Raw genomic sequence first — 24,931 nt, forward strand, 5'->3', positions numbered from 1 at the left:
ATTACTTAACGTATGGGGAAGCATCAGCAAGAGGACACTGCAAAAAACTGCATAAAAGGAGAGGTGATAAACATGTAAGGAAATTTATTTTCCCAAATAGAGCAATTGATCAGTGGAATGCACTACCGAATGAAATAGTGTGCCAAAACAATTCACAAATTTAAGGATATGTACGATAAATATGGTCTAAGACACGGGACAGTACGAGCTTGACTCATTCCTGCAAAGATACAATTAGGTAAGAACAAGTAGGTAAGGTAAGAACACACACACACACACACACACACACACACACACAAGTCGACCCGAACTGTTCTTACGGTAGTTCGGGCCGAGATAACTCTTAGTTTTTATCTTATTTTAACCAGTCTTGGTGTAAGGGTTGAGGGTCATCGAATGTGAACACCTGTCCCTTTTTAGCACAACAGACCAAAGGTTAAGGTCACAATGCAACTTAGACTGAACTTTGACCATGTTCTGTGATCTTGAATTTAAATCTTGCCCTCTGACCTTTTCCTTTCATCGATTGTTATAAAAAGCGACAGGTTTCTTCAGTAGATCACCCACAACCACTTCACCAAAGTTTGGTTAAAATCGGAGAAAAACTTCTAAGTACCTCGGCCGGAATTTCCTTGAGAAATGGTTCCGGAGTAGGCCGGAAGTATTATCTCCTTTGCGCTAAGTATCTTGCACAATACACCTTAGCATTCCTTGCCATGTTATTATTTCGTTTTAATATCGACATAGTTTGCATCAGTAACATACAAGAAGATACTGACATATGGTATCAGAATTCGCCGATGAGGAGGTGTGGCTTTCTTCGCTACCTCTCGCTTTGATATATACACACTTTTACTTAATCCCCATTTTTTAAAGTCAAGCGACAAAAAAATTTATCGATAGTTTAGAATTTCTTACAAAGTTTTTGGTATATTCTAGATATATTAACACTATTTTAAGAGAATTTCTGGAGCCGTTGTTTTAATTAAATTGTAGCAATATAGAGCGAAAATTAGCAACCTTCGCAAAATTCAGAGTTGGCAACTGCAGTCGGAGAGGAGGACGTAAAATAGCGGCAGTACGATTATCTCAATATTCTTGTTAATAGTGTGGCTTTTCATGGTAAGGATGCTGAATGTGAAGACGATGAAATGCCAAGGCGTGACCGAAAAGTAGAAATAGACGAAGAAAAGAAAAATGAAGAAGGAAAGGGGTGAAAGAATTGATGGCGCTGGTGGATGCTGGAGCCGGTGAGAATGTTTACATAGGCTGATTAGAAGGTGGGTTCAGATACTCTTCTTCTCTACGTTTTATAGCGGCACAGGGACACGGATGGTGATGGTGATGATAGTGGTGGTGAAGCAGTTGATGATAGTGATAGTGGTGATGCTGTTGGCAGAAATAATAATGATGGAGATGGCAATGGTGGTAACGAAGTACTGGACACGCTCATGGTGGTTATGACAGGTGATAATAATGATGATGACTGATGATTATTTTTCCTCACATGGCATCCTTGGTGGCATGCACAGTAACTCCCAGTGGACTGGATGCTGTTCTCTTCAGCTCCATACACCCAGAGGTCTCATGTTTAGTGCTTTTGGTCTCCGCAAACAAGATTCGGGTCAACTCGACCTTTAGAAAATCTAAGCATACGTATTCTTTTTTTTTTTTTTTGCTTTAATCGATGAATATGTTAGGTTCTCACGATGGAAGTGGCTAGGACATGTGTATAGGAGACAGGGAATAGTACGAGGTACACCAGGGTGGGTGGCACTTGGTAGGAGAGGTAGAGGAAGGCCAAAAGAGACGTGGGTGAGGACAATGAGACGGGAAGCTGGAGATGAGTGTTGGGGAGATCTTGAGGAGTTAGCACAAGATAGGATGTGGTGGTGTGAGTTCATCGAGGCCCTATGCATCCCCGAGGGTGCCACAGGAAATGATTGATTAAAATTGAGTTATTAAAGTTGTTTGGTTAATAAGTTACTGAGATTTTGCCTTAATGTTTTTAGTTTTGATGGTGCAGTTAGACCTTATTATTTGAAACTGTTTCAGTTTTAAAAGTTGCATGTTTTATTATGTTACTGGTATATTAACATTCTTTTCATTTCAAAATGCATTTGAGTCATTGAAAGTTGGAAATTCTAAAATATCTGGTGGCCTGGTGGTAGAGTTTGGGTCAAAACTTACTGTGACCTACATGCTGCAGTTCAAATCCCAGAGCTTTCATATCATGGGACTGGAGTGTATTGGTGTTGTGATGGGATGGTTTGGGCCGGTGGAGAGGGTGGAAGATGACAGCTGAGTGCGGAAACTGAGAAGTGTGAACGTCGGGGGTAGGTTTACCAGAGGTGGACCGAAAAAGATCTGGAGCAAGGTCATAGTGTGTGACTTCAGGGATGAGGGACTGAGTAGGAAGTCTGCCAGAGATTGAGCTGCATGGAAAGCTGCCGTTAGGTGACCAAGGCCAACACATTCAAGCACATTGGAGCCTTTATAAACTTAACGAACAAATAAACAATACGTAAATGCAACCAAGGGCATAGGTTGATCTCTTACCCACTGCCTTTAAATATTCTGGACTGTGGTAGCCTAACCCTGGGCCCCTACACTCCAGAGGGGATAAAGTGATTTTTTTTTTTTTTTTTTTACCAGAAATGTGTTTCATTGAAAGTAGCATTTTGCATGCACACATCCCTGGATTTTATGCTTGCTCTTTTCATTATTATCATTATTGTTATTTATTTATTTTTGTAGCCTAATTGCTGGATATTTTCAAACTTTTTTAATGTCTGACAGTATTGGCCACTGTATTGTTTATTCTTTAATGTTTGATAATTTAGTTCACTTTTATTTATGTACCCTAATGTTTGATCATTTTATTGGCATCTTTTTATAATAGTCCTTTATATATATCTATATATACTGTGTATATATATATATATATATATATATATATATGCAGTATACAGTAAACTCTCGATATAATGAACTTATTGGGGAGAGGGGTGGGTCGCTATATACAAGGGGTTCGGTATTTCCGAGGGATTACCAAACTTAGTTCACTATATAAGGGGAGCCATTCGGTCGTACTTGCTCAGACATAACCTAAAATTTCTCTGTGAAGTTTTACATGGAGAATTCAATGGTTTATGAAGTACATGTAAATACAATACTGTATGAAATTGTGCATATAAATACAATACCGGTACCTACAGTATAATAAGAATACAGTATAATGTAGTACTGTTACAATACACTTACTGTGCCAGGAAGGGATGCTGTTGAAGTACACTTGCTGTGCCAGGAAGGGATGCTGTTGAAGTACACTTGCTGTGCCAGGAAGGGATGCTGTTGTCACCGTGGGCTGATTCCCGAACTTCCTCCACATTTAACAACCTTTGCAGGGCTCTTGTTTGGCAAGCCACAGCTCGCATATGCGAGTATTTTTTCCCTTCGGTGAACAGAATTTACATGCAAGGCGCCTTTTGGCGAGGAGAAAAATACATCCACTTCAAAACCCATTGAACTGCATAATAAGTAAATCTCACTTTAACGAACAAAAAGCACGTTGTGATCAATTAGTAAGTCTTTCCCTGTCGCCGTTGTGAATGTTTAAAAATTATACGATTCTAATCATCACAGTGTGTAAATAAATATATTTACTGCTCATAAAATATTTCGGCTCTTAGTCAGTTTGGCTACTAAAAATTTATTTGGCTCAAAAATCTGAAACCTTAGGAGCCAAATGGCTCGCAACCATCGGCAGTTAGCAAGAGCCCTGCTTTGTTAGCAAAATCCGGGGGAAGTTCGGTTGTGATTTGGCCGTTTGCTATATCCGAATTTCGCAATACTGGGGTTCGTTATATCGAGGGTTTACTGTACTTAATATTTTTGTCAATATGTTTTCATTATTGCCTGATCTTTGTCTCACTTGTTTACTTATTGCTTTGTCTTTTGTCCCCTTTATATTAGTGCATAAATTTTTTGTTAATTTATGTATATTTTTTTGCAGTAACGCATGATCCAAAAAAGAAGGAAAAATAAGCAAGTATGAGAGCCATCCACAGCACACCCAGTGAGATAGCCCAAACATTACACCTCACAGACCTGCCCATCCACACAGGTATATATGAAAGTGGGAGGACTGTCAGTAGTGTCCCCACCAAAATGGTCCAGACACTCATTCACACACCAAGCTCCTGGAATCCTGACCTCACCTGACAGGCCTAACCATTTCCTCATAGGGTACTCCTTTGGGTAATGTATTTTTCTTGAGTGTTTTATTACTGAGTGAATTATATTGTGCAAGGCTGATCGCAATTCCTTACTTAGTGTTTCATTTTATGTGATTGAGAGAGACTGTACATGAGGGTATAGTTGCCTGGAGATGATTCTGTTATTGCCTGTTTATGGATTACTATGAGGAATCAGGGTGGTGGTGGTGGTGGTGGTGCTGCTGCTGATGATGATGATGATGATGATGATGGATGTCATTTTGGTCCCAGGCTAATGTGCACATGAACCCTATGGACTGCTGGGTAAAATTATCCTTCTGCAGTCCACCTTCCTTCCTTGGTTACTGGTCAATGAGCCCTGGAATCAGACTCAGACAGCACATGGCCATCAATTCAGATAAGGGTTAGAGATCTTTGTCAGGTTAGAGTAAATGCCCTGTAATTGAAATATAATAAAAAGTAGGCAATTTGCTACCAAAGGGTTAAGATTATACCATCATCGTATAATTGTAGTACTGTTGTTACTCTTACAATTAAAATTTCCTTACAAAGTCCACATTAAGCTACCATTTCTGCCTATAAAGCTGATTTGCCTGTGTCTCTCAGTTTACAGCACCAGTTGCATAACAGTTTTTAAACATCCCTTTCTTACGGTGGGGACTCCTTGTGCTGTATAATATTTATATAGAAGGATGTATATGTATTTGTATGCATATGTATTTGTATATGTGTGTATTTGTATATTTAAGTGGTATACAGGCATACCCATTTTATGATGCAATTGGTTAAGTAAAAGCCCGTCTCTAGGCAGGGTTGTATCTTGGGGTAGATTTAACATGTAAGGTACAGGGAGGTCCCGAAGATTTGAGCAGTTAGGCACCATTTAGCATAGTCGTATGATGAATTCTCATCTAATGAAACACGTAACTAATGGTAAAATATTGGTTGGGTTCAAGGACCGCATCAAAGGCAAGTTTTCAAGCTAAAATATACGATACCAAACGCAATAAACTTATCTATATTACTGAACTGTAGAGAAAGCAATCTGAAAGAGCAAATAGTCTGCAGATAACATGACTGTACGTTAATTAAACGTAAAAAACATGCATAAAACTCATCTATAGGTGGTAATGTTGTGTTGGAGGTGGGAAGCAGGCCTGGTTGTCGTCAGCTGAGCAGCCATGCCAGATTCCCAAACCCATATTATCATACCTGACACGTTAAAAGTATCACTTTTTTATCAGAATTATCGCACTCATAAATGAAGACATTTCTTCACAAAAATCGGTAATTACTGAGGAATTAATATATTTATATGTGGAGTGATAAATTAATATTACTGAATTGGTTTTACTGTTAAGTACCTACCAGATTATTGGAATGCATTTTCAAGCCTTGGGTGTCCCTGCCAACCAAGTCCGAAACCCACCCAAATGAGCCCAAAAGCAAATTTCTAGCTAACCTAAACCCCCAAATAGTTTAAAACAAGCTAAACCAAACCTAAAAGTCATTTATAACTCACCCAAACCCAAAAAGAAAATCTGGAAATTATCATAAATAAGTATAGAAAAAATTGAACTTAGTAAACTGTATCCCAAAATGACAATGTTCACCCCACATATGACTACGTTACTCTGAGTCTAAAGACAGTTTACAAATCGACCTAAACACAAAATTTAAGTCTAAAATATAATAAAAATTGGTTTAAAAAAAAAATCATCGTTATACCGGGGTTTGGCCATTGTTAGGCTGGGTAGGGTGGTATTCTACCCCCATCTCTATCCTGGGGTATTGCATCTATGTGTATCGCATTGTATCTCGGGTTTCAGTGAGTTACTAATTGCTTTTAGGCTTAGTTTAGCTTGTTTTAAAGCTATTTGTGGGTTTAGGTTAACTGGAAGCTTGTTTTTGGACTCATTTGGGTTGGTTTAGGACTTGGGTGGGGGGGAAACCCAAGGCTTGGACTGTCTTTTCAAATTGGAGGAGTTAGACTTAGCCTTAATACACCCTTTCTTTATGTAAGTGGAATAAAATTGCCTGATAGTGTTGAGAGTATACTAGCATGGAGAACAGCTGATCTCAAGAGGTTAAAACATTTTGTATATATTTATTGTGAATTATGTGTTGATTGTCATTAGACTTGTGTTAGTTTTCTGATCATTTGCGTTACTCCCCCCCACCTCCTCCCCATTAATATAACTGGGCAGCAAAGCCTCCCAGTTATGTCAGTACCAGTACATAAAGGCATCTCTCTCCAGTGCCACACTATTACTGACCACTAAGATATTAATGGTCAAGAAAAAGAAAAGAAAAGAAACCTTGTGTGTATATTCAAAATTTAAATGGAGCAAGTTTACAGTTTGGTGTGGAAGGAGAGATGTGAATGTCGGGGATAGGGTTGCAAGAGGCAGACCGAAAACGAGGGGTTGAGGCCGTACAGTGTGACCGCAGGGATAAAGAACTGAATAGGGAGGTTGCCAGTGATCACACAGCATGGAGAGCTGCCAATAGGTGACCAAGGCCAACACATGCAAACACATTGGAGCTTTTTTAAACAATAAGAACTGTAGAAACATGGTTACAATAAACCAATGATGACATTAGCAACATATTTAATTTTTAAAAGATCATTGGTGTACCTCTGAAATAGCTTTGACTTCCATCTATTACCAGATTCCTTAATTCATAATGGGGTCACCAAAAACAAACTGCCTCCACAATGCTCTGTCCTCTGCATTTGGCAGCCCTTCCTCCACCTCACACACCCCCTTCCCTTGTGTCTGGAATGCTTATTCCCAAGTTTGGGAACCCCGTCATAAATTTGAGATTAGAGTGTTCTCGGTGTACAGTTCAGTGAAATGTTTTGTACATAAATGTTATAATTTTTGTGTGTGCAGTACTGTGATCATGGTGTATTTTGCATATAACTATGTGTATATTTGAAGTGCACAATACCAGACCAGAGCAAGTGCCACTACTGTGAAAATGGTGAAAATGCTGTTAAAATCAGTAAATAATCAGTCACTGTATTGCCTCATTTGAAGTATGACTTGAGGCTAGGCTGGCATTGTCCAGGTTATTTAAGGTTAGGAGATTGGGTGGGATTCTCAAACATTTTTAGTCATTGCCCTCTTTTAAGCCACAGGTGGGGGGGGGGTAATAAAAAAAAGAATAAAAAAGCAGGATAATGATGATGATGGTGAACTTAGATTCTGATCAGTAGGGTGCACTGGACTTATGAAACTGGTGTACAGATGGCTGTTGTTGCCCTTCTGCAGTCAACAATTGTCCATTTCCTCTTACCCATTTCTTGCCCTCCTTCCCTCCTCTCACTTTCCTTCTTCTCTCCACTCATCCTCTACTCTCACCCTCTTTGCTCTCTCTCTTTCCTTCTCTCCTCTCTTCTCACTCTCCTTCCTTCTTTTCACCTGCCTCTCTCATCATCGTCTCTCCTCTCTCTCCCCGTCTCTCCTCACCTTCATTCTCTACCGCCTGTATAGTTAATATCATGTTAGACACGCTCTCCAACACCTGTCAGAAAAATTACATCACCATCATCCTGACCTGTATTCCCACCTAATAATGGGATAAAGTAGGATTCTTAAACAAGAGAGGAGAGAGAAAAAAAAATTTGTAGTAAGCATTGTTAATTTTAGCAGAGATCGGGTTTACTTATGTCATTGGTAAAGCATACGTATTTTTCACGATATCAATGAAGGTGTCAGAAAAAGTGGGTGGGTTCATATTCATGGGTTGTTTGAAATAAAACTGCATTTTTTTCCCTCTGTTTAGTTGTTGAAATAGACATGAAGATATGGATGTTGAACTTTGCTCTGATTTTGTAGTAAGCATTGTTAATTTTAGTAGAGATCGGGTTTACATAAGTCATTGGTAAAGAATAAGTGTTTTTCACTTGATATCAATGAAAATGTCAGAAAAAGTGGGTGGGTTCATATTCATGGGTTGTTTGAAATAAACAAAACTGCATTTTTTTCCTCTTTATTTAGTTGATAAAATAGACATGAAGATATGGATGTTGAACTTTGATTTTGTACCAGTATGCCAGTCAGTGTTGAGTATCTTGTTGGTGTGGCCCCAGGTTCATCTGGACATAACCTGGTTGACTGAAGGCTGCAGCTGCCCTCTTTACAGCTTCTCACCCTGCAAAATAAAAGAACTTCCTTAGCCCCTTTGTGCGAAATCTTTGTTTTTGCATAACTAATGCCTGTTCTGGTTTGGTATGGAGTGCCTCATTTATGTTACGATGTAGAAATGTTTTTTATTCATTCTTTTTTCCGTGGTTTCTGGACTCTGGACCCTACCACATGTTTAGGTGGGAAAATGAGGTTTTGAATATGATTATATTTGTAATAATAAATGTGTTCTGTCTATTTTCTCCCCCCTGACTTTTACCTGTTCAATCTCTCCCCTTTGCTCTTTCCTTCACTTCTTCCTTCCCCCTCTCTTTCTCTCACCTTTCCCTTTCTCAGACCCCTCCCTTCATCCCAGTCATTCTTCCCCTTTCCTCTCCTGTTTCCTTCTCCATCCTGTTCTCTGTCCTCTTCCTATGTCTAACTCCTTCCACCATCTCTGCCATTCTTCCTTCCCCTCTCTCTCCTCCATCTCTTTCCTTCCCCATCCTGTTCTCTCTCACTCTCCCATCTCCCTTTACCTTTCCCATCCTTCCCCCCATCTCCTCTAACAATTCCTTTCTCCCTTTCCTGTCTTCTTCCTTCTCTTCCCTCTTTCCTGCTTTCCCTTCTCTTTCCCTTTTTGCCCTCTTCTTACCCTTTCCTCTCTTCTCTCATCTCTTCCCCTTTCCTCTCTTCCTTTCCTTCCCCTTTCCTCTCCTTTCTCTTTCCCCTTTCCTCTTCTCACTTCTCTTTCCCCTTTCCTCTTCTTCCTTCTCTTTCCCCTTTTCTCTTCTCCCTTCTCTTCCCCCTTTCCTTTACTCCCTTCTATTCCCTCCATTCCTTTCCTTTCCCTTACCCCTTTCCTCTCCCGTCTCTTCCCCCTTCCTCTTCTTTCCCTTCTCTTACCCATTTCCTCTCCCTTCCCTTCTCTTCCCCCCTTCCTCTCATTTCCCTTCTCTTCTCTCCCTTCCTCTCATTTCCCTTCCCTTCCCCCCCCTTTCCTTTCATTTCCCTTCCCTTCCCCCTTTGCTTTCCTTTCCCTTCTCTTCCACCCCTTTTCTTCTCCCTTCCCTTCTCTTCCCCCCATTCGTCTCCCTTCCCCCCTCCCTCTTCTTTCCCTTCTCTTTGTCCCTTCCTCTCCTTTCCCATCTCTTCCCCCTTTCCTCTCCTTTCTCTTCTCTTCTCACCTTCCTCTTCTTTCCCTCTTCCTCCTCATCCTACTTCCCCACCCTCTCTCCCCTCGGGTCTTTCCCTTGTCTCACCTTCCTACTTCCTACACCCATCTTCCCACTGTCCCTTTTCTCTCCTCCCTTATCATTTTTCCTCTCCTCCTTCTTTTCCCCTCATATTTCCCTTCTCTATCTTTCCATTCTCTCACCTTCCTCTTTCCTACACCCATCTTCCCTGTGTTCTTTTTTTCCCCTCCCCCTTTCCTTTTTCCTCCCCTTCCTTCTTCATTCCTCTCTCTCTCTCTCTCTCTCTCTCATTTCCCTTCTCTGTCTTTCTGATCTCTATTCCTCCTATCCCCTTTCTTCATCCACCTATCTCTCCACTCCAACTCTTCCCTCCCGCTTTCCTATCGCCCCCCTCTTTCCATCTCTCCCCTTTTCCTGCTCCTCTCTTTACCCCCCTCTTCCCTTCCTCTTTCCTCTCTCCACCTCTACTCTTTTCACTTTTCCTATCCCCCCCCTCTCAACCCCTACTCTTCCCTCCTCCTTTCCTTTCCCTCTCTCTTCCTACCTCCCTCCTTCCCCCTTTCCCTCCACCCCTACTCCTCCCTCCCTTTTTCTCTCCCCCCCCTCTCTCCACCCATACTCTTCCCTCCTCCTTTTCTATCCCCCCTCTCCCTACCCCCCTCCTTCCCCCTTTCCTGTCCCTCCTCTCTCTCTCTCCACCCCCTATTCTTCCCTTCCCTTTTCCTGTTCCCCCCCATCTCTCCACCCCTACTCTCCTCTCCTTTCCTATCCTTTGCTCTCCCCACCCCTACTTTTCCTTCCCTCATTCCTATACCCCCCTGCTCTCCACCCCTCCCCTTTCTTTCCACCCCTACTCTTTCCCTTCCCCTTTCCTATCCTCCACCCCTACAAGAGTAGGGGATGGGGAAGGGTCTTTCCTATCCCCCTCCCTCTCTCCACCCCTACAAGAGTAGGGGTTAGGGGGATAGGGAAGGGAAGACCCCCTTTCCTATCCCCCTACCCCTGCTTTTGTAGGGGTGGGGGGGGGATAGGAAAGAGGAAGGATCTTCCCTTCCCCTTTCCTATCCCCCTCCCTCTCCACCCCTACAAGAGTAGGGGTGGGGGGATAGGAAAGGGGAAGGGTCTTCCTTTCCCCTTTCTCCACCTTTACTCTTGTAGGGGTGGAGAGGGAGGGGGAAAGGAAAGGGGGTCTTCCCTTTCCCCCTCCCTCTCCACCCCTACAAGAGTAGGGGTGGGGGGATAGGAATAGGGAAGGGAAGACCCTTCCCCTTTCCTATCCCCCTCCCTCTCCACCCCTACTGTAGGAGTGGAGAGGGAGATAGGGAAGGGTCTTCCCTTCCCCTTTCCTATCCCCCTCCTTCACCCCTACTGTAGGGGTGGAGAAAGGGAGATAGGGAAGGGAAGACCCTTCCCCTTTCCTATCCCCCTCCCTCTCTACCCCTACAAGAGTAGGAGTGGAGAGAGGGAGGGGGAAAGGAATGGGGAAGGGTCTTCCCTTCCATTTTCCTATCCCCCTCCCTCTCCACCCCTACTCTTCGCTTCCCCTTTCGTATCCCCCACCCTTTCTCCACCCCTACTCTTGTAGGGGTGAAGAGAGGGTGGGGGATAGGAAAGGGGAAGGGAAGAGTACGGGTGAAGAGAGGGTGGGGGATAGAAAAGGGGAAGGAAAGAGTAGGGGTGGAGAGAGGGAGGGGGATAGGAAAGGAGAAGGAAGAGTAGGGATGGAGAGCGTTGAGGACATGAAAGGGGAAGGGAAGACCCTTCCCCTTTCTTATCCCCCTCCCTCTCCACCCCTACTCTTCCCTCTCCCTTTCCTATCCCCACCTCTCTCCACCCCTACTCTTTCCTACTCCCCCCTCCCCCTTTCCTTTACCCCACTCTTTCTCCTCTCCGATCCCCCATCCACCACCCTTACTTACCTTCTACCCTCTTTACTGTTTTCTTCCGCTTCCCCCACTCTCTGCTGCTCCTGCCTCCCCTCCCTTTTCATACTTCCTGGATGTGTAGCCTACAAAAAATAAAAATCTTCAGATTATATTTTCTTGTTTAAATGAATCCCACTGTCTAAACTGTTGGACCTAGATTTACCTGAAATGTGAACCTGATGGACTACAGGCTGAAGGTCCTCTTCTGAAGTGGGGTATGGTGGTGGTGGTGGTGGACGTGGGTGGGAGGGGGGTGTGGTGGTATTGACGGGGGAGGGGGGTGTGGTGGTGGTGATGGTTGAGGGGTGTGGTGATGGAGGTATGATGATGGTGATGTGGTGGGGGTGAGGATGGTGGTGGTGCTGGTGGGAATGTGATGACAGTGGTAGTGGTGGGTGGTAAGGCATGATGATAGTGGAGATGCTGGTGGGGATGTGGATATAATGGTGGTGTGGGAATGGTGGTGGTGTGGGTGTCGTGGATGTGGTGATGGAGTGGGTGTCGTGGTGGTGGTGTGGGTGTTGTGGATGTGGTGGTGGTGTGGGTGTTGTGGATGTGGTGGTGGTGTGGGTGTCGTGGATGTGGTGGTGGTGTAGGTGTAGGTGTGGTGGTGGGGGTGTGGTGGTGGTGGTGTAGGTGTGGTGAATGTGGTGGTGGTGTGGGTGTGGTGGCTGTGGTGGTAGTGTGGGTGTGGTGGTAGTGTGGGTGTGGTGGTGGTGTAGGTGTGGTGGTGGTGGTGGTGTGGGGGTGGTGGTGTGGGTGTGGTGGTAATGTGGGTGTGGTGGTGGTGTAGGTGTGGTGGTGTGGATGTGGCGGTGACGTGGGTGTGGTGGTGGTGTGGATGTGGTGGTGGCGTGGGTGTGGTGATGGTGTAGGTGTGGTGGATGTGGTGGTGGTGGTGTGGATGTGGTGGTGGTGTGGGTGTGGTGGATGTGGTGGTGGTGTGGATGTGGTGGTAGTGTGGGTGTGGTAGAGGTGTAGGTGAGGTGGTGGTGTGGGTGTGGTGGCTGTGGAGGTGATGCAGGTGTGGTGGTGGTGTGGGTGTGGTGGTGGAGTGGGTGTGGTGGTGGTATGGATGTGGTGGCAATAGTGGTGGTGTAGGTGTGGTGGCAATGGTGGTGGTGTAGATGTGGTAATGGTGGTGGTGGTGTGGGTGTGGTGGTAGTGGTGGTGGTGTGGATGTGGTGTTTGTGGTGATAGACTGAAATCCTAATGTCCTGATGTTGGTGATAATGAGGAAAACGATTACAGGATGAGGATGCTGGACGGCAGATGTGGATATGACGCTCGCATAATGCTGATAATGAAGAGGGGAAGGCCAGATGATGACGATGACATAAATAAACAGATATACATAAATAAATAGACATACATATATAGGCAAAAATAAATACATGATACATAAATACATGACATGAAAGTATAATCGTGTTTAACTATACAAAATTAAATCCATAAATCAACATAAGCAGTCATATTTTTTATTAACCTTTTATAGTCGTTTAGTTTTTCACCTGATGGAACTGGGCCACTTTCACAACGTACAATATTCAAGAAGCCTTAGTTATATGATACAGGAATGAGTCTCCTTGGTTACTACTCAAATCAACCCTCCAATCGAAACTGGGAAGAAGTTGAAAATCTATCAGGTGAAAAACCAATTAATGTAGTGAAGGGGTTAAGGAAGGCTCCACCTAACCCTTCTAATTATATTCTCAATGCCTCTAAAATTTCGTAGCAATTATTCCATGGAGACTCATTCTACACAGTTCACCTCAGTATCCTCAAGTACGATGAAGATGCAAAGTATTTCGATATCAGAATTATAGACGCAACATAGAAGAGGTTGTTAATATGTAAGACCCAGAATAAATCGGTAGGGAAGAGGTGCTGGGAAATCAATGCCAGTTTGAATACGTATCTAAACATCTTTACCATGACGTCACTACTCTTCGACGGTCATTACTTTTCGATTGACGTCATTACTATTCGATGACGTCATTAATATTCGATGACGTCATTGTTAGATAACGTGATTACTATTTGATGACGTCACTATTTCATTATCGCTATTTCCGGGTAATTTTATCCATAGGCAAGGTGTAATAAGCAAATAAATCGCTTAAGAGGTGTTAGGGGGCCACAGCCTTCAGAGAGTCCTTCAAACCAATCATGTATATTTTATCTCATTCTTGCTGACTCCAGACGATTTTTCTTCAGCTTAACATTACGTGGCACTGTTTCCCTTGCGACTTACTCCTCACAATTACATCAGTCTCCTCTTGTATATTATTGATACAAATTAATTTCAATATCAGAGGGCATAAGGAGATAAAAGTGCGAGTCTAGGTGCAGTGTGGACAGCAAATGTGTCTGAGAGAGAGAGAGAGAGAGAGAGAGAGAGAGAGAGAGAGAGAGAGAGAAATAAGGAAACAGGTCATCGTATTGAAGGGGTAGCCTTTCAGTAAGTCCTACTTAAGTACACTCCTTTCACTTCAAATTGGCCTAAAACTGCCATTTCTCCCTCTCGTAACAGTGGATTAACACTAGAATATGGTGCCAGTCACGAAGAAGTGCTGTGGAATGGATCTGGACCACGGTCAGAGCTACAGAATGATGCTGGTCACGAAGAAGTTCTGTGAAATGGATATGGGCCAAGTTAAGGTGAAATACTATAGAATATGGTGCTAGTCACGATGAAGTGCTACGAAATGGATGTGGGCCATGGTGAGCTGTAAAATGATGCTAGTCACGAAGTAGTGCTGTGGCGTGTATAGACTGCTCTCCTAGACCAAATAAAAGCGTGTGGTTATAGCAAGTGCAAAAAGAGGACAGCTGTTAGTATGGGATGATAGTCAAAAAGTGATCTATGGAATGGATCTGGGCCACAGTGAGAGGTAGAGAGTGATGCTAGTCACGAATAAGTGCTATGGAGAGTACAGGCTGCTCTCTTAAACTAAACAAAAGCGAGTGGTAGTAGCAAGAGTAGGCTAATGCCCAGTTTATTTCCCCTTAACATTATCGTCTAACATAAAAAGGTATGTTGAGGTGAAATACAAAGACTAAATCGCTTAGTGACAGGTGCTCCGAAGCCTACAACGGGATCAGATTCTAGATGGCACAAGAGGCTCCACGGCATCTCTTCCTTAGCGATTAATTATCCATACCACAGCATAAAATTTTCTTGCACGTTATTTACAAATCTTTAATATCGACAGGGGCATCAATGGCATAAAAGTTCACATTAAGGTACTATGTGCACAATAAATCGCTAGTTAACAGTGGCTCCGAAGCGGTCACAGGAACTTAAAATAGGCCTGTGAAGAGTTAGCAAGGTGTGTGTGCTTGCCAGGGTTTATGGAAGGACGCATGTAATTTAGTGTTTTCCTCTCTCTCTCTCTCTCTCTCTCTCTCTCTCTCTCTCTCTCCACCAGTCCCATTTCACGCAAGTACCCACCCACCCACGCACAGATCCTGCCTACAGATACACGTCTTACATTTATACGTGTCTTAGATAAACACATCCCAATTATACAATCCTATACGCCTTACACACACACACACACACACACACACACACACACACACACACACACACAGATTCACATAGTGTACACACACATAAACACAAACATGCACACACACATACATACACATACCCACATACACACATGCACACACATACATGCATACACAAACACATACACACACACATAAACACACACATACGTACACACATACATACATACATACACAATCTTGCATACATATACACATACATGTCTTACACAAGCACCTACCCTTACATAATACACACATACCTTATAAACATACCCTGCATGTCTTGCCTCTACACACTCACACATACAGTATATACTTTCACATAAAAACATACATACACACATACACAAACATACACATCAACACACACATACACGACTTAATGTGAGGAAATTCTGCTTTTCAAGTAGAGTGGTGGACGAGTGGAATTATCTGACAAGCGAAGCAATAATGGCCGATACAGTGAACAGTTTTAAGGCCAAAACTGACCCACTATTTAGGCAAGTAGGGGGCTATATATAAACCAGCGCAGGCTTACTGCCCCGATCCTGAACCGACCATCTCATCGAGACCAGCTTTGCGGTGGCCTTGGTAAGCTAAATGATAAGCTAAATACACACATAGAAACACACACCGTACATATACATACACACATACAAACACATAAAGTACATACACACACATACACATACATACAAATACAAACACATAAATAAACAAACACACAACCTTGCACACAGATACATACATACCTTACACAAGCACCTACGCCTTAAATAACGCCATACCTTACAACCATACCCTACATGTCACACACACACACACACACACACACACACACAAACACACACACATACACACACACACACGTGCCTTTCATTCATGAAACATGCCTCTCTCACACTTACATACATCACAAGTACATACTGTACAACCATGCATATACATAGAGTATATACATATATACCAATATACATACATACACATACATATACACAAACACATACAATGCATACCTCAAAGCATACCATGGATAATACAAACATGCATACATAAATTAATAGTGTACATACATATATATACATTGCATATCTCAAACAAAAACATTCAACACACACCACCAGGCAGCTGAACCCACAAAACCTGCATTTGATATGTCTCAAGCAGTAAGGAAAGGAAAAAGACTGAAAGAGAATGACGGTATTTTAAACAGGTGTGCAAGAGGCTGGGTGGTTGGCATCGCTGACTGCCAAGCTGCCTGCCCGTTTGCACCAGGGTTCATCACGCGACTCGGGTGTCAATCCATCTTTTGCGGGTTGGCACATAATGATTACCTTTGTGGGTTGGCAGGTAAACCCATAAAGGTACTACCAATTAACCTTCTCATTGACTCAGTTCCTCTTCCTTAGCGTTTTATTTCCCCTACTACCCATTAACCTTCTCACTGACTCCTTAGATCCTCTTCCTTAACAGCTTATTTTCCATACTACCTATTAACCTTCTCAATGACTTCTAGGATCTTCTTCCTTAGCAACTGATTCTCCACACTACCCCTTAAATTTCTCAATGACAACTTAAGTCCTTCTTCCTTGGCGATTCATTTTCCAGACTACACCACAACTTTGAAAATTAGTCCTTAGCCTCTTTTCCTTAGCTCCTTATTTTCCCCATTACCCCTTAACTTTCTCATATGAACATACTGAAAGATACTGAGGTGTGCTATTCAGATTAAATCACTAATTAGGAAGGATTACGAACCCTTCAGTCTCATCCTTCCTTCAGTGCTATAGCCTAATGAATTTCTATACCAAAACTTACCTTCAGTGCTAAAAATAACCTATATACTGAAGACACAAAGTTAAAAAATAATAGAAAAGAAATCAGAATGCCTCAGGGGGGGATTCCAGTTTAGGGGCATTACCAAAAGAGGTTTTTATTGAGCTTGTCTTGTTCTGCCTACTTTTTCCTCTTTTTCCTCTATATCTATCATATTCTCCGCTAATCTTTACTTACCCTTTTCTCCTTTATATTCTCACTTCGTCTTTATTCTCAGCTCATCTTTACTTAACATTTTCCTGTCTCTCCTTTACTCATTATCTGTTCTCAATTCAGCATATTATTATCCTGTTATTTTCTCATTTAATCTTAATCAATATTTACTTCCTATTTTCCTGTTTACTTTCTTATTTTTCCACTTATGTTCCTGTTATCATTTATCCATTATAACTTTTTAAATATGTTCCCTTTGTAATACTGGCGTTAGTTTTTTTGCTTACCCTATGTAAAAATTGAAACCTTTTTTAAACAGTCCTGAAAATCACCAGGGAATTTATACAATACTTATCAATAATTTAGGTTAGGTCTGATTAAGCTGGGTTAGGATTATGTTGGGTTAAGTCAGGTTGGGTTAGGTTTGGTTCCTACATGGCTATTCTTTTGTAAATAACTTAGACTAATCATAGAAAGGTGAGAAGAAATATGAGGACGGTATTTCTAGTAATGCCCCTAAAACTAGATTACCAATACCTCCAAACAGGGGAAACTTGTGGACATATCAGGCTCAAGATTTTTAATAAATGCCTCATGCGATTCAGAATTTCTCCAAGTTTGTTTCCATTTATATTCATATTTATCTGCATTTATTTACGCCAACAACAAGGCACGAAAGTAATCTATAATGTAACATACAGTAAATCCGTTGAACTATGAAATAATTCAAAGCAATACTCAAAACAGATGAAGCCAGTGGACAAATTAGGATGAAGAACTTTTATGAAGACCCAAGCTTTGCACAATTCCTCAAACTTCACTTACGTATATTTTACATATCTCTACCAGCTGAAAGGAACTAAAATAATCTATAATGTAAAACACCGGCGCAAAACTCAAGAAAAATGGTTGGAAATGTCTCCAAACGACTTGAAATAGGTGAAAACTTGGAAAGAAGTCTCAAGAAATGCTGAGTGACAGAGCGTTTCAAAAATTAAATGGCCAACCGTCCTCGAAAGTTTAAATAGCCAAGCGACCCAAAATTCCTGTTTTCTTGCCTTAATGCATTGATTTCCGTCAACTCCAGGCGCCAAAACAAATCTCTGATGCACAATATGGGCGTGAAACTCTAGAAAACTGGGAAATAATGATTAGAATGGTCTAAAATAGGGGGAGCCTTTGGGGCAACTCAGGCTTACGCGATATTTATAAACGTTGCTGAGAGCGTCTCACACTTCCCCTAATTACTGGCTTAAATAAATCATTTCCATCAACTCTAAAGGCGTCATAATAATCTCTCATTCACAAAAAAGCGGCAGAATCCTAGAAAGAACTGTTAGACACGCTCACAATACCTTAAATTCGGGGGAAATACGGCAGGCGGTGCACCAAGACGATGTCCCCAAGGCGTCGCGAAGCTAAGGAGGAAGACGTAACGATGCCGCCAGGGATTTCTATTTAACCTCGTCTGATCCAGACGATGAACATTCCCCCTATAATACTAGATTTTCCTTGATTTTGTATAAATTTCTTTAACTTAACCTGGTAATGGATGCTCTTTGATAAATAAATGACGTGTTACTAATTTTCCTTGTTATCAATTTTTGGACAGAGAATTCAGCGCGCATTATGAATGTGAATATTGGATTATTTAAGCAGGATAGGTTATAGAACCACAGATAACTGCAATATATCCGTCCATATGGTACCTGAACCTGGCCAGGAGTCACTGTAACCGTATATTGCAATAATCACTCGGTAATTACAATCTGGCTCTCTCCTTTCCATGATTTCCACGCAATCACATAACCTGTATCTTTTTAGAAGACTTTCCTGCGTTTAATAAGTAATTGGCAACAGGTAAACCCATTTTACATGCTTCAAAGGGTAGGGGCCCGAGGTTAGGCTACCGTAGTCCAGTATATTTAAGGGCAGATGACCACATTACTTTCTTGAATGCATTTCACGGTCGATGAACCTCCAGTCACCACTTGGGGATGGCACCTATTCACAATTTTTCACATTTACTGGGGCATTCTTACCTTTGAGCCACCAGAAACGTGAAAACCCGTGGACTGAAGGCTGAAACTGTCCTTCTCCTGCAGTCCACCATCCTTTTTAGGGGGAACAGAGAATGAGATGAGGAACGTTTGTGTAACCTGGCAGTTCAGCATCCCGGTTGTCTAGGCGCAACCACACCAAGGGGTCCTCCTTCACCACCAGCGGAAGAAAGTGCGACAGACCAGTAATAAGGTGCTGAAGAGGGACCTCGTCACGTGGTGGCACCAATATAACCATGCTGAAGAATGGCCAGGTTATACAAGCGTGATTTTACCAACATGTACTTCTTTTTTTACTTTTATTTGGTCTAAAATGGTCATCCCTCCATCTTGAATGCTGAGTCGTAACAGTAGAGTGACACTAGAATATATAATGCTAGTAACGAATAAGTGCTAGGGAAAGGATATAGAGACGTGCGATAATCTCACTCTGCCACTGAGCTACGTGAAATGAGCTGCAAAAGGACGAAAATCTGGGCCAAGTTAAGGTGAAAGGACTATAATTGTTTTATCTTTACATGGTGCAGATTTTCGTCCCTTTGCTGCTTATTTTACGTAGCTCAGTGGCATAATAAGACAGTACTATGGCTCTACGTCCTTTCCACAGCACTTCTTTGTGACTGGTGCCTTATTCTCCCCTTCTTCTTGTTCTTCTTTTTGCTGGCTCCTCTGGACGTGAACCCGGTGGACAAGAGGCTTAACTGCCCTCCTCCTGCAGTCCACCATCCTCCTTCTGGGGGATGGGGAAGTAATTGAAGGATGTTTATACAAAAAAGCAGTGGTTCTACCCAGTTACATCAGTGCCACCACGTGAAGGCAGTGAATGGGGTTAATTTAGGGTGTAAAGAGGCAGTGAATCCAACCATTTTTTTTTTTTTATTCAAGGAAGAAGGAATCAAAGGCCAGAATCCCTCAAGATTCTTCCCTCAAAAAAAAAAAAAAAAAAAAAAAAAAAAAAAAAAAAAACAGCCGAAATCAACATTTGCTCGTATCATTGCCACCACGTGAAGGCGTCCCTTTGCAGCCCTCTCAGATAGTGAAGGGAGTCTGATTGATAGCCAGACTGGAGCACTGATTTGCCTAATAACCAAGGAGACTCATAATTACCTCATAACAAAGGCTCTACATACTGACTACTGATTTGTTATAGGACATTGATCATAATATATGTTGCTAGTCACGAAGAAGTGCTAAGAAAATTATATATCGCTGTAGAGTCAATTTATTTTCATCTGAGGGAACTGGGCATTAAATTCTTGGAGCCTTTGTTATGAGGTACGAAGTCTCCTTGGTTACTAGTCAAATCAACCCTCCATTCTGGTTACACCTGGCCTTCAACCGAGCTTGAAGGGGTTGGGGGATCTTTGTTAGGTGAAGTAAACGCACTATACTTGTAGTAGTAGTAGTAGTAGTAGTAGTAGTAGCAGTAGTAGTAGTAGTAGTAGCAGTAGTAGTAGTAGTGGTAGTAATATTACTAATAGCAGTAGTGGTAGTAGCAGCTGTTGTTGTTATTATTATTGTAATTGTTTTGAGAGTCCATAAGACCTTTTCCTTAAGGATTTATTCTCCACGTTACACCTCACTGTCCTCTTCTATGCGACCTTTGGGGACATAACAGTGAGAATGACACATAAGCGAATTTTAAGGTGTAATATGTTCAATAGATGGTGTGGGAGAAATGATTCGAAGCCTCATGTACTAGTAAGAGGTCCTTGATAGCCTCACATACTAGACAGAGGTGCTTCAAAGCTAAATATACCAGGGCCCAGTGCTTAGGAATTTCATATGGTAGGGAAGGTTGTTTAGAGGGTCGCTTAGAAGTCTCATGTGGTAGACTGAAATGCTTAGGCGACTCATTTACTATGGAGAGATGTTTTAAGGCTTCATATACTAGAAAGAGAGGTGCTTCAAAGTTTCATATACTAGGGAGAGGTGCTTAGAAATCTCGTAAGCTAAAGAGAGGTGCTTCAAAGTCTCAAATGCCGGCAATAGTACATCATGAGGGGACAGATGGAGTTAGGGTGCTGGTGCGAGGTAATGAAGGGGGGAACCTTTTCGCCTGCCTCTTAATAATTTTTCAGCTGTGCCGCTTGGATCGTCTCTTCCCCCTTCAAGACCCCCTACTTCCGCCTGTTTATCTCCCTAGTGCTTCTCGGTGAGTTTATGGAAACTTTGTCGATATTGAGAAGAGCAGCATCCTGTACAAGCGACTACTGAAACGTTGCAGAGACTCTTGATGCCTGTTGTTTCATGGCAAGATTGAAATATTTTGGGCAGAGTGTCATATCGTTCATCTGTGGGTAATAGTTTGCATATTTGTCTAACAGGTCACTTTTAAACCTCAACGAATCAAACAGGGAAAGGGGCAGGGTAGGGGAAGGAAATAAAAGTACTTATTGTACATTTAACTTCTTAATATCGACAGTTTGCATCCATTAAATACTAACACGACAGCCTGAAGTGGCGTAAAATCGTAAGGTATTAAGAATTTAGACACTTTTTATTTTAGATTCCTTAAGCTTATTCAGTCCTTGAAACTGTTGGATGGTGAGGAATTGGAAAATGTGAGTACGTTTAAGTACTTGGGTAGTGTTATGAGTAAGGATGGAGGTTTGGAGGGTGAAGTGCTTGAAAGGGTACAGCAGGGAAGAAAGGTTGCTGGTTCCTTGAAAGCAGTGATAAGAAACAGGGATGTGAGCATGGTAGTGAAAAAGTTACTACATGACAGTATTGTGATACCAACTCTAACGTACGGAAGTGAAGCTTGGACGTTGTTGGAGAGACACAAGTCAAGAGTGAGAGCAGTGGAAATGAGTTATTTAAGAGGAGCCTGTGGAGTCACATGGAGAGACAGGCTGACGAATGAGGATATAAAGGAGCGTTGTGGTGTGGATGTGGATGCGATAGGAAGAGTTATGAGGAACACAGAGGTGGTTTGGCCATATGGAGAGGATGGAGGGTGAAAGACTGACGAAGAGAGTGTATGTGAGCGAGGTGGAGGGGGGAAGAGGGAGGGGGAGGCCGAGGATGAGATGGAGGGATGGGATGGAGAGGTATATGAGAAGGGGGTGTGAGTTGGGAGCAGGGCAGTGAAATGGCGGGGGACAGGGCGACTTGGAGGCGATTTGTTTGTGGCCACCCCAAAAGAGATTGAGGCGTCTGGCAATAGATAGATAGATAGAAACTAAGTGGTTGTTTCCTTCACTTAACACGTGAATTTACTATACACTGCTACTTGACCCAAAGTTGCCATCCTTTCAACTTGAGTGCAGTTATAGCGATTAATGCAAATCTACCAGTCAGGAAGTGTTAATGTGGACTGTTTTCTTTCTTTACTGCCACTGAGCTGCGTAAAATAAGGCACAATACTAGATTGTGTATCATTTTGTCGGTATAGTAAGTTCTAGTTAACTCCAGACAATTTTAGTTGGGCTTTAGAAGCGTGGGTTTATCCCCCTAGACGTTCTCCATCAGTTTGTAAATGAAGTATTGAATGGAATATCCGATGATTTCTAACAATTGATTAGTCGTGTAGCTGAAGCTTTGAATCTGTTTGTGATTTGGCTTATATGTGCTGATTTAATTCAAACTACTTAAGTTACACTCGATAGCTCGAGTCTTGAACTCTAATAAAGACCGATGCATTGATTACTGTTCAATAAACTTTTAAATATTGCTTTAAATAGATTCTAGACAATGCTTGTTAAATACTTTGATCCAGTTTTGGACAATGCTTCGATTCTATACACTGCCATGACTTCATTCAAGAAGGCTGCGTAAAGTAGTTTATGCATTCTTTGATTAAACACTAGAGACTGATTCTACAACTGAGCTCAGACAGGGGCGTAGCTCGAACTGTTAAAAAGGGGTGGCCACGGGGTGGCCAAGCCCATTTACTTGGTGGCCCAAGGAATAATGTTCATGGGGATCTAGGTATATTCCCCAGAAAATCAATGGTGGCCACTGGGGTGGCCAGATATATTTGAGGAAGCCAGGTGACTACGCCACTTTCCTCGGGAAACTTTAATTGGATCCTGTGGACTGGGTCTTCATGTGTACTGACCTAGAATTGACTTAAATTATCTAGACTTCCTTTATCAAGGTTTGTTTTTCTAGATTTTGATTTGGCAGGGTTAGATTAGGCTTCTATAGCCCGTTGATGGTAAGGTGGCGTTGCCTTTGCAGTGGTAGCCAAAAATGAACTGAGTCCACTCATTTCACTCATTCCACTTTGACATTGCCAAAGCTTTGTTTCCTAGTTTATTTCACGTAGCTTAATGGTGCACTCTTGCTGCTCCACTGCCTTTCTACAGCACCTGTTGTGTACATCTACCATTCAAACTCTGCATTCAAGACGGAGAGATGGCAGTTTTAGGCCAAATTAGAGCAAACAGGGTATAGTTTATTCGTGTTGCCACCAGACTATAAAAATTAGACTTGGTTAAAGTTTCTGGTACCGAAGGGGATTTGAATTGTGCTGATTTCAGTTTATTTCAAAGGTTTATCTTCAAAGAATAAATTCAGTGAAACTTCCCCTGCCTTAGTGGGCTCATGTGGATCTGGTGGGAGCACTGGGCCCTGCGGGAGGGGGCACTATTTAGTGGTGGCTCAGTACGGTGCATTTATTGATTGCTGTGCTGATAGCTTTAAGTGATGATAGTTATGTGGTAACACAGTATTATTCCATAACTAATTTCTACCTTCATTTCCTCAGGTGTGGCGACTGATTGCCCATGTACACCTTCAAAGTGTAGGGACCAGGCGCTAGGCTGTTGGAGTCAGATATACTGAAGGGTGGATGACCTGCCCATTGTCCAGGATGGTATGGTAGAAGCGGCTCCAGTCACTTCCTGGGAATCGGACCAATGCAAGACAGTAACTCCAATCAGGGTGTTCTGCCAGACAAGGAACCTTTGGAGATGGAACATATGCAAGGCCAGTACTCCAGCTGCGACGCTGTAACTACCAGACAACGAGGCAGTCACTCTGCTGGGGCGTCCTGACAACTAGACCACCAGGCTCCTTCGAATACCTCTGCAGAGTTGCTCAATCAGAGGCGTTCAACCTCTAGACCATGAGGAAACTTTGGTGACTGAATGTATGCACGGCCATAACCCACCCGAGGCATTCTGACCACTAAACCACTAGAAGCTTGGGCATGGAACGTATGCAAGGCCATGACAACTGGAGGATCCTGACCACTACACCAGGTACGTATGGGAATGGAATCTATGGAAGGGCATCCCTGTCTGGGGCATCATAACCACTAGACCACCAGGCTCCTATGGGGATAGAACCTATGAAAGGCCATCACTCATCTGGGGTGTCCTGACCACTAGACCACCAGGCGTATATTGGGACTGAATCTGTGCAAGGCCATCACTCGAGTCTTGGGCATCCTGACAAGTAGACCACCAGGAACCTATGGGGACTGAACAGATACAAGGCCATCACTGACCTGTGGCATCCTGACCACTACACCAGGCCCCCTTGGGGGTAGAAAGTATGCAACGCAATCACACAACTGAAGCATCCTGATAGACCACCAGGAACCTTTGGGGATGGAATCAATGAAAGGCCATCACACAACTGGGGCATCCTGATCACTGTACTGCCAGGCACCTAACTACCTGAAGTCTGCACTCCAAGGGCGTTCTACACCAAACCACAAGGCTCCATCTCAACCTGGCACTTGAGTCTTGAGGCGAGTTACTTCAATTTACTTTGCCTTTAAACTAGCTGTCTTTAATTCTTGTGGCCCAAAGACCATCTGAACTTGAACTCTGTAGAATGCAGGCTGGAGTACTGTTTATCCTGGTCTACCTTCCT

The 24,931-nt window shown here is 42.6% G+C and overlaps 1 protein-coding gene across 1 annotated transcript in view; it reads left to right on the forward strand.

Moving 5' to 3' along the window:
- Positions 1–24,173, forward strand: part of LOC145411150 (zwei Ig domain protein zig-8-like) — a 74,155-nt gene extending 49,982 nt beyond the window's left edge. Inside the window, exon 8 of the mRNA XM_080281205.1 lies at positions 24,005–24,173. Within this exon, the coding sequence (XP_080137331.1) occupies positions 24,005–24,173 (169 nt within the window). The remainder of the gene's footprint in view (positions 1–24,004) is intronic.
- Positions 24,174–24,931: the final 758 nt, after the last annotated feature.

Source organism: Coenobita brevimanus, chromosome 88, assembly GCF_032717465.1.
Source record: "Coenobita brevimanus isolate Jiangsu-jjx chromosome 88, ASM3271746v2, whole genome shotgun sequence".
NCBI classification, from domain to species: Eukaryota; Metazoa; Arthropoda; class Malacostraca; order Decapoda; family Coenobitidae; genus Coenobita; species Coenobita brevimanus.